Source organism: Motacilla alba, chromosome 14 (genome assembly GCF_015832195.1).
Source record: "Motacilla alba alba isolate MOTALB_02 chromosome 14, Motacilla_alba_V1.0_pri, whole genome shotgun sequence".
NCBI lineage: Eukaryota > Metazoa > Chordata > Aves > Passeriformes > Motacillidae > Motacilla > Motacilla alba.
Window position 1 is genome coordinate 1,406,724 of NC_052029.1, and position 15,515 is coordinate 1,422,238.

Genomic DNA, 15,515 nt, shown 5'->3' on the forward strand with positions numbered 1-15,515 from the left:
ATCCACTGGGGAAAGGGAGAATTTTGGCTCCACCATGGTGGGTGTTTCCAGTAAAATCTACCACCAGCTATGGAGCAGTAGCTTGAGTGGGAGCTTGGGCACTTGGGGACATTCAGTGCTGCACTCCGGTGCCACATGAGGTCCCCTCAGGTTTCCAGGTCCTGGCCGCACAGGTCACATGAGAGCTGCCGGGTGCCTTCATCCCTGCTCTTCACCCTTATGGAATAGCAGGTGGCTCCTCAGAGCACCCAAAACAAGCCCGTGTGTGGAGAGTTGCGTTCAGCTCCTTTTGCTATGCTCAGGATTGTTAATGAGTGTGAGAGCACAGCAGAGGAGTCCCTGCAGCTCGTGTGGGCTTAGGAATCTTCATGGCACAGACCCCAGCTCTGGCATGACAGGGAGTTCCTGGCTGGAATTATGTCACCAGCCTGGCCATCTTTATTTGGAGAACAAAGGTATGAAGCAAACTTTGCCCAGTTAGAAAGTGATTTCAAAAAGTGGATGTTTTCAGTGCGTTCAGTTAGGAATTACAATTGTGGGAAGTTCTAGGTTGGAAGGGACTGTAAAGCTCATCTCATCCCACCCCCTGCCATGGGCAGGGACACCTTCCCCTGTCCCAGGCTGCTCCAAGCCCTGTCCAGCCTGGCCTTGGGCACTGCCAAGGATCCAGGGGCAGCCCCAGCTGCTCTGGGCACCCTGTGCCAGGGCCTCAGCACCCTGCCAGGGAACAATTCCTAATTCCCAATATCCCATCCATCCCTGCCTCTGGCAGTGGAAGCCATTCCCTGTGTCCTGTCCCTCCATCCCTTGTCCCCAGTCCCTCTGCAGCTCTCCTGGAGCCCCTTTAGGCCCTGGCAGGGGCTCTGAGGTGTCCCTGGAGCCTTCTCCTCTCCAGGTGAGCACCCCCAGCTCTCCCAGCCTGTCAGAAATTCAATGATCTGGGATCCACATTCCCTAATTTTAGCGGGATATACTGAGGCTCATAACTGGTAGTGCCCATCACATCTATGAGCAGTGGAGAAAGACAGAGGTTTCTGGTTATTCCAGACAAATTCCTGTTACTGTCATTGATGATAAAGTGACAGGGGACTTTATCTAACATTCAGTTGGTGCAGCAGAGGCATCAATATTGCAGTGAGCTGCATTCCTGGGAATGAAAGGTGAGAGGAATGTCACCTCCTGCTGTGCCCTGAGCAAACCTCATCACAGAAAACAATCATTTTCAAGTGTTAATGCCCAGCTTCTCCTCCATCTGCCATGCCTCCTAAAATGACCATTCCATGGCTTTTCCCGGAGCTGCCTGGACCATCCTGAGCTTTTTCTGACCATACAAACCTTGCATTCCTCCGCCTGCAAAGATTCACCCACCAGCACTTCCCAAATCTGACAGAGGAGAGTGTCAGCCAGCTCTCCCTGACGCCTTGTGCAGGCTGACCTAGAACAGAGCCTAGATGGAGTTTATAAAGTAGGGATTTGTTGGGAGGCCTCAATGGATCCACCTTGGGCAGCACCAGGGCCCAGCCAGGGCTACACCCAAGGTGAACCAAAATGGTCACAAAATGCACGACGGGTCACGGGGTCTCTCAGTTTTATAAGTTCTGCTCCATTTGGATATTGGAGTTAATTGTCCAGTTACAGCTTTAGCCCATGAAGTCCCAGCCTCCTTGTTTCTCTCTCTTCAGCCCATGTTGTTTATGCTCTTGGGCCTGGGATTTGGATCATTTGTCCTTGGTCCCCAGCTAGAGAAGGAATTGTTTAGTCTCCCTACTCTGTGAAGAGAGCTCACCATCCCCTAATGTGAAGCTCAGAAGTACACACTAAAGCAGCACAGAATCTGAAAAATATAAAAGCTGAAACCTGAGGCATCATCCCCACACCATAGACTCACACAGCTGAGATCCAACCAGCCATGGGATCGATGTGTGCCGGCCCAGACTCGGCTCTGGATCTCCTGTGAGCTGCCCTGGTACTGATCCCGAGCTGCTGTGCCATGGGATACCCCAGAGGATGGGAGGTGGCCTGGAGCAGACCCAGCTGGCCAAGCACAAGGGTACACACCCAGGGCTGGCAGGGACTGGAGGATGCACAGGGAGAATTCCCGTTGTGTTCTGGCAGTGCTGGAACCAGCAGCTCCTGCCTGAGGCTCCTCAGGTGAGAGGGAGAAAGGATTTGCATGTTCCACATCCCAGGATCTTCCACAGTCCTCATTTCCCAGGACACCAAGCTTGAATGAGCTTTCCCTCAGTTCTCACCTCTGCTGTGATCTCCACACTGGCAAGGGGCTCTTTCCTGGTGCCTGCCCTCAACCCTCCCAGCTGCAGCCTGAGCAATGAGGAGGTCCTGATGGCTGTCAAAGGGCAGGACAGAAAGCCATATGATCCATCATTGTTTTGGGAGGAGATCTTCCTCCCTGAGCTGTTGCAATGGAAGGTGCAAGGCAGGTCAATGCAACCCTTGACTAGATATTTAATGTATATATATTGTATAAGGGTGGGCAGGCCCTGGCACAGGGTGCCCAGAGCAGCTGTGGCTGCCCCATCCCAGGAAATGTCCAATACCAGGAAGGACAGGGCTTGAAGCAACCCGGGACAGTGGAAGGTGCCCCTGCCCATGGCAGGGGGTGGGATGAGATGAGCTTTAAAGTTCCTTCAACCCAAACCACTCCATGACTGTTATTATCCATGTGTGCATCTGTCACTGATCAGTCATATGTTTTTAGTGGTAGGGATCTCAAAGTTATGTGGAAGATGTAGTGCTGTGTGTAATATCTGTGTGCAACACAGAGGGCACTTGGGAGAACAATATGGTACAAACCCAGAAGATTTTGCTTTCATTGTCAAGAGAATGCATCATCCACATTTCTGGTATGAGGGGAATTTGACTCCATGACTTTGAGGTACGGGGATGGCCCAGGGAAGATCCAGACTGTGTTTGTGGAGGCACATGGTTGTTGCAGAGGTCCAGCAGCTGTCAGCAGTGCGTGGTCTGTCACCAGCCTTGTGGTTCCTCCTGCTTGCCCAGCACCAAGTGCTGTCCCCTGCAGTTGGACAGCTGAGGGGGAGGAAAATGAATGGTCCTGCTGCAGCTGTGCCAGGACATGTACGAGGTGCTCTGTTGTCTTTTTTGGTGTGGTTATGACACTCAAACCTCTCCCTGCCGGAGGGAAAGGTATCCATCCCCTCTGCTCAGGGAGGATTATCTCTTCCAAAACCCTCAGGTGATCCCAGGGCCCCCCACTTGTCCTCGGGACTGAGTCTGTGGTCTAAAATGGCCCCCTGGGTCCCACATCATGGGGACGTGAGGGATTTGGGGTTTCTCTTGCGTTGCTGGAGCTGTGGGAATGTTCATAGCACTCTGGGGGTACTAGGAATTCCCTGCAGTCCTGGGGGAATTCTCACTAGAGGAGAGTTGTCAGCATTTCCTTAGGGGAATTGGAGAGTCCTGGGAGTATCAGGCATCCCCCTGGGTGTGTAGTGTCCCCAGGAGATGTCACAGTCCGCAGTTCCTCACAAGCATTGCACAAGGGCATGGAGACCCCGGGGATTTGGGGTACCCCAGCTGTCCTCAGTGGGGTGGAGGTGTCAGGGGACCCCAGGGAGGGAAGGCCTCCCCTGGTCACTGGCCAGGGGGGTGGGCTCATTGTGGCCCTTGGGCATACCTTGGGGCAGGGGTGGTGACAGGGACCCCCAGGGCCTTGGGAAGAACAAGTCTCATCCTCCTGCAGCCCCTCTACCAACCCCACCACCCCTCAACACCCAGGCTCCCTCCTGACTCTCTACTTTCCCAGTGCTCCCCAACAGCCCCTGCTCACTCTCCCGCCCCCCCAGTGACCCCAACCTTCCCCAGAGATGACCCAGAGGATCCTACTGCCCCACCACTTCATTCCCCACTGGCTGTCCCACCCTGAGCCACTGTTTACCATTTGGCTTTGGCAAAGACCTGGCCATGGGGTCCACGGCCTCCCTCATCTCCTTGAAAACTGCTGGGCAGTTTTCCCCGTGTTTGCCGTGGCCCTGATGGTTCAAGTCCCTACCAGAGCCATTATGAGGAGTCTGGCTGTCCCCAAACGCAGCACAGGGGCTGTGACCTGTGCCCCGCTCCTCACACACATGGGCTGGGCTCCTCTCTCGTGGCTCCCTGAGGGGAATGTGTCACAGACCCCCAGGTTACCCTTTGGATTGCTGGTTAACCATTCCTATCCCCAAAGTACCTACTAAAGCCTTCAAATCATAGAATATGTCAGGTTGGAAGGGATCCACAGGGATCACTGCTCTTTAAGAGACCAGTCTTCCCAGTACAAAGTGCCCCAGGTATGTGGGGGCTGGAAGACTCTTCCTCAGGAAGAGCTGAAGGCAGAGGGAAGAGTGGTAAAAGGGTTTTTGGCAGCAGTGCCTCTTCTGCCACCCTCCCTAGGCAGAGAGGTGGGATGACATAGGTGGAAGCTACGTTTTCATCGGAAGTCTGTCAGAAAGGGTTGGTAGAAAGGGTTTGGTAGAGTGGGAGAGGAGAACCAAGTGTGTAAAAGGGGCTCAGCTCTGCTCCTTAGAGCAGCCTGCTCCAAAATCCCTGGGATCCAGAGTGTCTCTCTTGTCACCCTAAGGCCCACATCATCCTTCTGCCAGGTCTCACTGAGAGGTGAGTAAGGGCCTTGGAGATCCCCAGGATCCAGCAATAATGAACTCCCACAGGAGGAGCACCTGGAATGACACGGATTAATGAGACAGTAAATGACAGAGGAGCTGAGACAATGCAGAATGAAGACTCTTTTATGGAAGAGACACAGCAGGTACAGCTCTGGCCATGTTCACCCACAGAGGAAATCAGCTCCCGGCCATCAGTGGTGCCTGTGGTGCTCATCTCTCAGGGGTGGCATGATCTCTCCAGTCTCTAAAATCCTGTCCCCCTGTGGGATGAGAGCATGGTGAGCATTCCCTGTGGCATCCAAACTCCCCCTGCACAGCCCAATCCTTCAGGGAACCTGCAACTGTCCCGACTTCCAGACAAGAATCTCACCACAACTCACTCAGAACACTGTCATTCCCCCAACATCCCCAGAATGCTGGAATAACATCACAGCAAAATTACCTGGAGTCTGTACTTGCTTTACCCCTTGTTTTCACTACAGAACAGCAGCCACACATTTTGAGCCTGTTTGGTTTTAAAAATTACTTATAGCACTGCATAATCCCCTCCAGCAGTGATCAGTGAGTCCAAACCCACGGCCCAAAGCCCATGGAAAGCCATGGAATCCCTAAAGACCAACCTGCTGCCCCAGTGCCACTTGTTCCAGCTCCAGGCATAGTCTTGGCCTGCTGAGCTGACCTAACTGGACTGAAAAATTAGGCTGAAGAGAGGCCAACAGCTTGACCTTCAGCATGTTGCCTTGTGGTTGTTTGGGATGGAATATTTTATAATTTTATTTAGATAGATCATGATTAGGAGGTGTTATGCCAAAAATGGGCAGCGGTCAGAAAGGGCAGAGCTGATCTTCTGTAGGAATATTTGCCCTCTGACTTGTCACACCAATCAGGAGCAGCTCAGAGTGGCCTGGAAACAGAAAAGACCAGACATTTTCATGACACTCTCTGCTTCATGAAACTTGTCCCAAGCTGAGGTGACACAACTCTTCGGGGACACCTGAGTGTGGGGGACTTTCAGGGACAACTGGGACCAAGCCAGAACCAACATTCTCAGGGCTGACAACGAGAAGCAGAGCCACTCCTGTGTGATTCCATGTGTTAATAATCACTGGGGCTTTGAACACCCATTCCCAAAGGGAATGTTTGAATTTTCCATCCAGGAGGGGCAACATCAGCCAGGCTCTGACAGCCAGGTGCTGCAGAGGAGGTAACACTGAAACAGGGGCTGAGGACAAGATGGAAGTGCCCAAACCCACTGTCCCTGTCTGCACACCGGAGCCAGCACATCCCTTGGGAAAGCTGTCACTAGACATTTCCCAGGTGCTGCACAAAGCTCCCTGGAAACCCCTTCCTGTCTGTGTGACACAGCTGGAAGGTAAGACAGGTCACGAGAGACTTACTGGGAATATCCGTGGGTTGGTCACAACCACACCGTGCGGCGATTTCTGGAAGCAGGGGGAGAACAGAGAGAAAGGGCAATAAGAACAGTGTTACTTGGAGGAAGCACAAAGGGTGTTCAAAATGGGCACCAAGACCCTTCCAGGATACAAACTGTGCTAAGCACAAGTCCTTTTAAACCTTCCACCACTTACAGAACTACCTGAGGCTGCAACAGTCACACCTGCCAGGGAGGGCAGGGCTCCTTTCCCTCCCCACACCAACTGCTGCCCTGGTTATTCCCAGGGCTGTTCCTGCAGGACAGGAACATTCAGACACAGCTTTGCAGCTTAGATCACAAGAGAAGCTGGGCACTGCCATAAATCATGGAATGGTTTTGGTTGAAAGGGGCCTTAACCCTTCCACTATCCCAAGTTGCTCCAAGCCCCATCCAAGCTGGCCTTGGGCACTGCCAGGGATCCAGGGGCAGCCCCAGCTGCTCTGGGCACCCTGTGCCAGGGCCTGCCCACCCTGCCAGGGAACAATTCCTTTCCAATATCCCATCCAGCCCTGCCCTCTGGCAGTGGGAAGCCATTCCCTGTGTCCTGTCCCTCCATCCCTTGTCCCCAGTCCCTCTGCAGCTCTCCTGGAGCCCCTTTAGGCCCTGGCAGGGGCTCTGAGGTGTCCCTGGAGCCTTCTCCTCTCCAGGTGAGCACCCCCAGCTCTTCCAGCCTGGCTGCAGAGCAGAGGGGCTCCAGCCCTTGGGGCATCTCCGTGGCCTCTTATGAACTCTTTTCAGCAGCTCCAGGTCCTGCTGCAGTTGGCTCCAGATCTTGGGGCAGCTCTGCAGGTGGGGTCTCACAAGGGTGATTCTTTGGGATGAAGTATCACACAAAATTTATATATAAGTGCTACCCCAGCAAGGCAACACAAGCGGTGAACAGGCCACGGGGAATAACCCTAATCTGCAACCGAATGTGAGCAGCACCCTCACACACCCGCTGTGGGACCACTCCCCCCTCCATCCCCCCGGCCCTTCCCGGGCATTGCCTTTCCCCCCGGCGGGCCCGCACGCACCCGGACGTGGTACTTCAGGTAGTAGGTGGCGGCCCAGGCGGGCAGCAGCACCCGCAGCATGACGAAGCGGCCGCTCTGGTAGAACTTGTGCACCTGCGGGCACAGGGACGGTCAGGCCGGGCCAGCGGCCCAGGAGAGGCCGCGCGGTGCCCGCGTCCCGCCGCTCACCTGCTGCCGCCAGGGATCCCCGGGCCGCAGGAAGCGCTCCCAGAAGGCGGCCACGGGCCCGAGCCGCTGCGGCGGCAGGACGGGCTCCCGCGGGCTCAGCTCCTGGTCCCGCAGCCAGCGGCGCCGCAGAGCGCGGAGCTGCTGCACCCGCAGCCTCTCATCCTCCGCGGGGCCGCTCATGGCGCCTGGACCCGCCCGGGGCCGCTCGCTCCGCTCCGGTTCGGTTCGGTTCGGCCCCGCTCGGCTCGCTCCGCTCCGGTTCGGTTCGGTTCGGTGCGCTCCGCTCCGGTTCGGTTCGGTTCGGTTCGGTTCGGCCCCGCTCGGCTCGCTCCGCTCCCGTTCGGCCCCGCTCGGGCGCCGTGTCCTTCGCCGCGGCGCGCGGCGGTGACGTCACGGGGCGCGCGGTTGTGACGCTCCGGGCAAGGCCGCCGGGGTGGGGGCGGGGCTGAGGCGGCTCTGCCGTGAGGGGAGCCCCGGGAGGCGGAGGGTCGGGGAAAGGACAGCTCCGGGGAGCTCGGCTGTGGCCTCTTCCAGTGCCCGCAGGGAACTGACAGGACAGATGGGGCAAGTCTATTTGCAACAGCATGTAGGGACAGGACACAGGGAATGGCCTCCCACTGCCAGAGCGCAGGGCTGGATGGGATATTGGGAATTAGGAATTGTTCCCTGGCAGGGTGGGCAGGCCCTGGCACAGGGTGCCCAGAGCAGCTGGGGCTGCCCCTGGATCCCTGGCAGTACCCAAGGCCAGGCTGGACGGGGCTTGGAGCAGCCTGGGACAGTGGGAGGTGTCCCTGCCCATGGCAGGGGGTGGGGTGGGATGGGATGGTCCCTAATGACCTTTCCCAGCCAAACTATTCCATGATCCCTCTGACTTCATTATTCCAATATTCTGTGTTTCCATGTTTCCAGTGATTCCACGATTCCATAATTACAACGTTTCCATGATTCTTTTGGTCCCAATGATTCATTGATCCAGTGATTCCATGTTCCCCCGACCCCGGTGTTCCTCCGATCCCGGTGTGTGTTTCCCCGATCCCGGTGTGTTCCCCCATCCCGGTGTGTTTCCCTGATCCCGGTATGTTTCCCCGATCCCGGTGTGTTCCCCCCCGGTGTGTTCCCCCATCCCGGTGTGTTTCCCTGATCCCGGTGTTCCCCGATCCCGGTGTGTTCCCCCATCCCGGTGTGTTTCCCTGATCCCGGTGTGGTTCCCTGATCCCGGTGTGTTCCCCCATCCCGGTGTGTTTCCCTGATCCCGGTGTGTTCCCCCATCCCGGTGTGTTCCCCCATCCCGGTGTGTTTCCCTGATCCCGGTGTGTTTCCCTGATCCCGGTGTGTTTCCCCCATCCCGGTGTGTTTCCCCCATCCCGGTGTGTTTCCCCCATCCCGGTGTGTTTCCCCCATCCCGGTGTGTTTCCCCGATCCCGGTGTGTTCCCCCCATCCCGGTGTGTTTCCCTGATCCCGGTGTTTCCCCGCTCCCTCCGTTCCCGCTGGGGCGGCGGGGCCGTGGCGCCCCCTTGCGGCCCGGGCAGCTGGCGGGGGGAGCCGCGGCGGTGTCCGGGGATCGCGGGTTCGATTCCCGCTCGGGCGTTCCGTGCTTCGGGCCCCGTGGGCCGGTGCCGCTCCGCCCTCGGGGCGGCGCCGCTCCGGGGACCCGCGGCCTGCCGGGCCGTGCGCTGCCGGGCCATGGCGGAGCCGCGCCCGGGGCTGGCGCTGCGCTTCCAGCGCCGCTTCCTGGCGGCGCGGCCGCTCCGCTCGCTGCCCTGGCCGGTACGGAGGGGCCGGGCGGGGGGCGGGCGGCACCGCGGCGTTGTTCGTTTATTTATTTATCCTGTTCTAGGAACTCGAACAAAGCCTGCGGACTGCGCCGGACTCCGCGCTGCTGGCGGATATTCTGCACCAGGTGAGGGACGGCTCGGAGTCCCCCCCGTGCCATCGGCGGGCGGTGCCAGCGCGTGTCCCAAAGCCGCCGGAATTGCTCAGAAATACGGAGATCGGTGATCCAGTGTCGCGGTGTTTCGTTAGGCCCCGCAGAACCGCAGATTTCCTTCTTTCACCAGTATTTGGGTGTTCTTAGATCAAAACTGAGGCCCGCGTGCCAGAGCACTTACGTGGTGAATGGCACAGTCGGTGCAGCTGCTCCGGGATGTTCGGGATACAGGGATTGGGAGTGCCTAAACTGTCCCTGCAGATGGAGATCACAAATCAGGCAGCAAACCAAAACAGAAAGAAGGAAGAGCAAAAGAAAGGAGAGTAAATTGGATTATTCTCGATCTGTTTTCCTCTTTGCTCTATTGAAAAGTGATACTTTTGTTGCCACAAAAGGTAAGAAATCTGTGGCCACGGTTATGTAAACTCACAAACCTGTCAGAAATCGTCCCATTTCAATTTCTGGCTTAGCATCTCTTGCACAGACTAAATTCCAAAGCATTTCATGGCACCCAGACCCAATTGTCCTCCTGTGGTCATTAGTGCCTTTCCTAAACCCTGCCCTGGATAATTGGTGTCCATGGCTCTTCTCGTTGTAGACAATTCTTCACCCTCTGTGTGTGAAATATCCCCCTTCAGCCAAGTACAGGAGGTGCTTCCTGACTGAGCTCATCAAAAAGGTACCTCTTGCTTTTCAGCTTATTTTTCACTTGTTTTTCTCTTTTTTTTTCCTTAAGAATACCTCATGTAATAACCAACCACAACATTCAGTGTAAATACACTGTACTAAAATGGGGCTTAGAGTGCAATTGTTTTCTCTTTCATGATGTGATGCTCAGAGCTGCCCTGTTCTCCACCTCCACAGCTTGAATCCACAGCAGCTGAACCCCTGGATGAGCTCTATGAGGCACTGGCAGCTGTTCTAAAAGAAGAAGAAGAATCTACTCACTGTTACAAAAACTACTTACTGGTAAAAACTGACTCTGCGCTGTTCTAAACCACATTTACTCACCCAAACGAAGCAATAATTGGCTTTAAAAACACCCACCCTGAAGCCTGGAGTGCTTCCTGCCTTTTTCCAGATGCTCTTATTGATTGTAAGCTCTGAATCGTGGCCTGTGCTGATGGATCTTTGCCTCCCCGTGTCCCGCAGCCCTCGGGGGACTGTGTGAGCCTCTGCGAGAGCACAGCGCTGATCTCCGGGGGCACCACGGGGCTCCTCACCTGGGAGGCTGCCCTGCACCTGGCCCAGTGGGCACTGCGGAACCCCGGCCTCTTCAGGGGCAGGTATGGCAGCAGCAGGTGTGGCTGCACTAAAGAGCTGCTCATTCCTGCAGGATCACACAGTGCTTTGGCTGGGAAGAGACATCATTCCATGGGCAGGGACACCTCCCACTGTCCCAGGCTGCTCCAAGCTCCATCCAGCCTGGCCTTGGACACTTCCAGGGATCCAGGGGCAGCCCCAGCTGCTCTGGGCACCCTGTGCCAGGGCCTGCCCACCCTGCCAGGGAACAATTCCTAATTCCCAATATCCCATCCATCCCTGCCTCTGGCAGTGGGAAGCCATTCCCTGTGTCCTGTCCCTCCATCCCTTGTCCCCAGTCCCTCTCCAGCTCTTCTGGAGCCCCTTTAGGCCCTGGCAGGGGCTCTGAGGTGTCCCTGGAGCCTTCTCTCCAGGTGAGCACCCCCAGCTCTGCCAGCCTGTCTCCAGAGGGGCTCCAGTCTTCTGATACTGTGAGTTACACAACTGGAATTTAATAACAGACAATGCACATAAATAACCGAAACGACACCCTTTTGATGCTGAGTAATTGCTGCTCTTGTCTGTTCTGCCAAACTTTAACCCAGGAGAGGGCCTGGTTTAGGAGGACCTGGTTTGGGATCAAACCCTTGCACTCTGCAGTCTGTCCTGCTCTGTGAGGTCAGCTGTTCAGTTTTCAGTAATTTGACTAATGACCTTCACTGCATGATGGGATTCACCAAGGACTATCTACGTTAGATTAGTGTGCAGCTTTGATCACATCTTTTTTTGCTTTATTTATAAGCAGTCAAGACGAGCGAGGAATTTTGAGGAAAGATAATTTAATAATAATCAAGCTCACAGGGGAAGGAACTGTGCTGCTCAGTGTCTGTTTCTCTCCACTGACTAAAACCTGGAGAGCCAGCTCAGGTGAAAACAACTGTACTGCAGATGGCTAAAGCCAGGCGGGAATGTCTCTCATCACTGTGGTGGGAATGCTTTGTGCCTTACAGAAATCAGCATTTCAGCTAATTAATTTTATGCTGACAATTCCACCCTCAGTTATTCTTAACTCTCAAGTTGCTTGGGACAAAGGTTAGATTGTGAATGGTTCACTCAAAAAAATTATTGTAATTATCCGGAACTGATTTTACCTTTAATTATATTTAGAATGATTTCATTTCTAACTCAGTGCAGAGTCCTGATAGTACTTTTTACTCCATTACCCTCAGGACAGTCCTGGAATTGGGGAGTGGGATTGGCTTCACTGGAATTGCCATCTGCAAAAGCTGCCAGCCCAGGACATTCATATTCAGTGACTGCCACCCCCGTGTTCTCAGACAGCTGGGGGAAAACATCCAGCTGAACGGCTTCACACCGGAGCCTGATGGGAGCTGGAGCATCCAAACAGAGTCCCAAGGACAGGAGGTGAAAGGACAGAGCTGCCAAAACCCGAAAGTGATTGTTGCTGAGCTTGACTGGAGCTCCGCGACAGAAAAACAACTGCTGGCTCTCAGAGCTGATGTTGTCATTGCAGCAGGTACTGCACCCACAGGGAGCAGGGATGGGCAGGGCTCAGCAAGCCCGGCAGCCTCTTGAGGAGTAACAGAATAACAACAACCAACTACGGACTGTATTTGTACTTGTCTGTGTATAAATTCAGAGGGAGTTTTATAAAAACTCCAATCATGGAAAATCTGGTGACAGTAGGATGATGGTGGTGATACCTAGTGGGAGCAGAATGTCTCAGCTGTAGGTCTTACACCCTGATTTGGAGCTTTGCGAAGAAAAAGCTGAGAATCCAGGTGCAAAAATGACTTTGGCATCCCAGGTATCACAGGATGCAGTGAATGGGAATTCTATAAAATGAATTCACTGCATGGTTCCTAATGCCAGTGACACTGCTCAGTGCCCAAACCAGCCCCAGCTGGACTCTGAAGGCAAGAACTTAAGGGCACTGACATCTCTCTGCTATTTGCTGGTACTGATTGCAGCAGGATGTGCCCTTAGCACACTGCAGCACGAGTAACTGCAGTGGTACACACACCTGCACACCTCTGTGTAGGAAACAGCCCCCCCTGAGCATCAGCATTTCACTCCCCTTGGTGTTCCCTGACCTCTCACCACCATTTCTGCTCTCCAGGGCATGATTCCAGATGAAAACATCTGCAAGTCCTTGGCAGCAGCCTCTAAACCACTCCTTTCTAACAAGGCAGATTTGTTTGCCAAGGGCAGTGGGAACAGAGCATCAACACTCAGTGGTTCTGCTGCCTCCCTTAGGATGGGCTTAAATAAAATATCTGACAATCCATTTACTAAAAGGAGCACTGATTTTTAGTGATGAGAGCATAGCCCATAAAAAGTCAATATTCTCTTGCACTGGGAAGATTTTATTTCTGTTTTGCAGGTTTTATTCTGGTTTTTGCTCAATTCTCAATAAATATTGTATGTTTTGGTGGGTTTTTTTGTAGATGTGGTGTATGATCCTGAGATAATTTTAGCCCTCATTGGGGTGCTACAGAAACTCTCCTCCTCCAGAGCGGACAGGAAAGCTCCTGAGGTGTTCATTGCCTCCACAGTCCGAAATCCAGACACGTATCAGCTGTTCCAGGCTGAGCTGGGTGAGTGCCTGTTCCATCCACTGTTCAATAGTTTTGCCTCTTTCCCCATTGCTTGTTCTGTGGTAGAGAGGAGCAGGAGCATTGTCCAAGAGCAGGATCTTACCCTAGAGCTGGATTTAAGAGCAGTAGCTTTTGCACATGAATTTCATCAGGAGCTTTGAACTCACCGATATGTACATCCTGACTATCAGAGCTCACATCTGTGAGGGATGATTTGTAAGTCTGGTGCCAATAGGAAAGTAAAAAGAGGTTTAAGCTTAAAGGAGGGAGCCATCAGTGCTGCACTGTCAGTGATAACACCTGAGATGCAGCCTAAACCCTTTATCTTATCTTACCTGTTCTTTGACCTGACTCTGTTTTCACCTTTTCTCTTTTGACAAAAACCCCCACCTAGAGATTAAATAAGATAGAGATTTGGGAATTTTTCTGCATATAAACTTCTAAAGCCTATCTTTTGCAGTGTCTTTCCTGTTCAGCTGGTGTTCACTACGTGGACCTGATGATCCTTGTGGGTTCCTTCAGCTCAGGATATTCTGTGAAATTCTGGTTGATTCACAAAGTGACACTGAGCGTTCAGCAGAGGCATTCATGGGATTTTTAAAAAAACACTCATAAGCATTTGCCTGACAATCACAGCGTGCTAAAGATCTCTTCTTACAGAACTTGTCATGCAACTTTTGCTCTTCATTTTATTAGACATGAATATGATTCCCAGTGTTTCTCTTCACAGATAAAGCTGGGATCAGGTGGCAGGTGATTCCAGCCCACAGCAGCTGTAATTTTCTCTATGATGTGCAGCCAGATGTAACTATTCTACAGCTATTCATATAAGCTTGGCAAACAGAACTGGAATTTTGAGACCAACAGGAGCTGTCTCAGCCTTGTAACAAGATTATCCTGAATTCTGGAAACGAGGTTCTGAAGATACAGCTGTACACACGGACATGTGGAGTCCTTCCTTCCTTCCTCTAATTCCCGGCATGGATCCAAGCCTGCAGCTGCCCCTGGGAAGTGACTAAACCTCAAGCAACAGAAACCAAAAAGCCCCAGGCACACTTCGCTTGGATTCTGTGGAAGATGGCAGAATTCAAGCAGGGTTTTTCTAACTGTGTTGTGATTTGTAACTATTGGGGGCAACCTGCAGGATCACAGGGTGAGGATCTCCCACAGACAAGGGAGCAAAACAATGTTTCAGAGTAATCATTGGGTTTTGGTTTTAAAACCAGCTGTAATAGTTGACTCTGGTGTTTTATGTCTGTGTATACTTGCAGATTGGGTTAGCTTAAAAACCCCCAATAAACAGTGACCAGTAGCTGTAGCTGTGTCCCAGGATGACTCTGCTGTAAATCAGGTGCATCTTGACCCTGCAGTGATGACAAGTCAGAATTGATGTCCCTTTCTCTCACATGAGGACTGCCACTTCCACAGTGGCTGCTGGGAATCCAGGCTGGGCTGGGAATGAAAAAGGAATCACTCTCCATAGCAGGGTTCCAGGAATCCTGCAAAGAGGATTCTGAGCTCCCCTGCTCTGAAACTTCCCATCATCCATTAATCACTCTCCTGTTGGGCAGCATTGGTCCTGAAGCACAAAAATCAAAGTGATGCTCATTCTTCTCTTTTAGCTTCCTTTTCTCTACTAAAAACTACTTAAAATGAAATGAAAAAACTTCAACCTCCTCCTTCTGTAGCAATGTAGAGAAAACTGATGGTACCTAACTTGAAACCTGAAGAATCTTCTTATTCTTCAAGATTAAGGAGACCACGACTGCTGGGATCAAGCAGAAATAACCCCAGCCCAGGTTTTGGCTCCCTGTCCCCAAAAAGAACTCAAAGGTGTTATTTCCAGAGTAAACACAAACTGGCAGCCCACACAGGAGCTCCTTTCTCTCCCCTTACATAAAATTCAAGACAGAGGTTCTGTACAGAGCTCACTTTGGATCTATAAAGTTCTGTTATATGAAGAGGAGACCTCTCTAAAGCCTTTGGCATTACTGTTTAATTACGGAAGTGCCTGATTTACCTCCGTGTGCACAGGAATGGCCAAACCTCTTGACAGGATTTTGACTGAAAACAGGAAAAAAAAACCACAAAAAAATTGGCAAATCAATCTTTATGGATCATTCTTCAATCCATAAGCTGGAGGTTTTGCCAAATTCCTGCAGTAAAGCAACTTGACCCTACTTGCACCTTTTCTCTTTTGACAAAAGCAGATATTCAATAGTTGCTCAGTCAGAGTTTAAAACTCCTGGTGCAGAACCCACTGTCTTCACCTCCCACCCTGAAGCAGGAGCTCTGAGGAGCAGTACACACAGTCCAAGCCAAGTACATTTACCAATGACTGACATCTATTTTGTCATCAAAAAGGTGATGAATCTTGTAAGCATTAGGCTTGCATGTGAATGCTGAGCTTAATAAAAAGCTGAAGGCTGCACCTGAGTAAGCACTCACAAAGCAAAGTGCCTTTT

At 52.8% G+C, this 15,515-nt stretch overlaps 2 protein-coding genes across 5 annotated transcripts; one reads left to right on the forward strand and one right to left on the reverse strand.

The window, feature by feature from the left end:
• Positions 1-4,750: 4,750 nt before the first annotated feature.
• NDUFB6 (NADH:ubiquinone oxidoreductase subunit B6) lies at positions 4,751-7,660 on the reverse strand. Of its 3 annotated transcripts, XM_038150988.1 has the most exons (5): positions 7,552-7,660; positions 7,263-7,496; positions 7,095-7,187; positions 6,041-6,085; positions 4,751-4,903 (listed from the first exon to the last, which is right to left on the reverse strand). In XM_038150988.1, the coding sequence occupies exons 2-5, from the start codon at positions 7,440-7,442 to the stop codon at positions 4,835-4,837; spliced, it is 387 nt and encodes a 128-aa protein (XP_038006916.1). In that variant the 5' UTR covers positions 7,443-7,496; positions 7,552-7,660; the 3' UTR covers positions 4,751-4,834. The 3 variants fall into 3 exon arrangements, with proteins under 3 accessions (XP_038006916.1, XP_038006915.1, XP_038006917.1); XM_038150987.1 differs by lacking the exon at positions 7,552-7,660 and having other exon boundaries at positions 7,263-7,531; XM_038150989.1 differs by lacking the exons at positions 7,095-7,187; positions 7,552-7,660 and having other exon boundaries at positions 7,263-7,531.
• Positions 7,661-8,870: 1,210 nt separating this feature from the next.
• Positions 8,871-15,486, forward strand: EEF2KMT (eukaryotic elongation factor 2 lysine methyltransferase). Of its 2 annotated transcripts, XM_038150985.1 has the most exons (8): positions 8,872-9,030; positions 9,101-9,163; positions 9,789-9,869; positions 10,055-10,159; positions 10,343-10,476; positions 11,662-11,969; positions 12,901-13,050; positions 13,781-15,486. In XM_038150985.1, the coding sequence occupies exons 1-8, from the start codon at positions 8,947-8,949 to the stop codon at positions 13,879-13,881; spliced, it is 1,026 nt and encodes a 341-aa protein (XP_038006913.1). In that variant the 5' UTR covers positions 8,872-8,946; the 3' UTR covers positions 13,882-15,486. The 2 variants fall into 2 exon arrangements, with proteins under 2 accessions (XP_038006914.1, XP_038006913.1); XM_038150986.1 differs by lacking the exon at positions 9,789-9,869 and having other exon boundaries at positions 8,871-9,030.
• Positions 15,487-15,515: the final 29 nt, after the last annotated feature.

What these genes read in the sequence shown, in the direction of transcription:
- NDUFB6 (XM_038150988.1), bottom strand. Translation starts at nt 7,442, where the DNA reads ATGAGCGGCCCCGCGGAGGATGAGAGGCTGCGGGTGCAGCAGCTCCGC. An exon ending in ACCTGAAGTACCACGTCCGG is followed by an intron (nt 6,086 to 7,094) that starts GTGCGTGCGGGC and finishes CCCTGCTTCCAG; the next exon opens with AAATCGCCGCACGGTGTGGT. An exon ending in CCAACCCACGGATATTCCCA is followed by an intron (nt 4,904 to 6,040) that starts GTAAGTCTCTCG and finishes CTCATCCCACAG; the next exon opens with GGGGACAGGATTTTAGAGAC.
- EEF2KMT (XM_038150985.1), top strand. Translation starts at nt 8,947, where the DNA reads ATGGCGGAGCCGCGCCCGGGGCTGGCGCTGCGCTTCCAGCGCCGCTTC. An exon ending in TGGCGGATATTCTGCACCAG is followed by an intron (nt 9,164 to 9,788) that starts GTGAGGGACGGC and finishes TTCTCGTTGTAG; the next exon opens with ACAATTCTTCACCCTCTGTG. An exon ending in GCTGTTCCAGGCTGAGCTGG is followed by an intron (nt 13,051 to 13,780) that starts GTGAGTGCCTGT and finishes TTCTCTTCACAG; the next exon opens with ATAAAGCTGGGATCAGGTGG.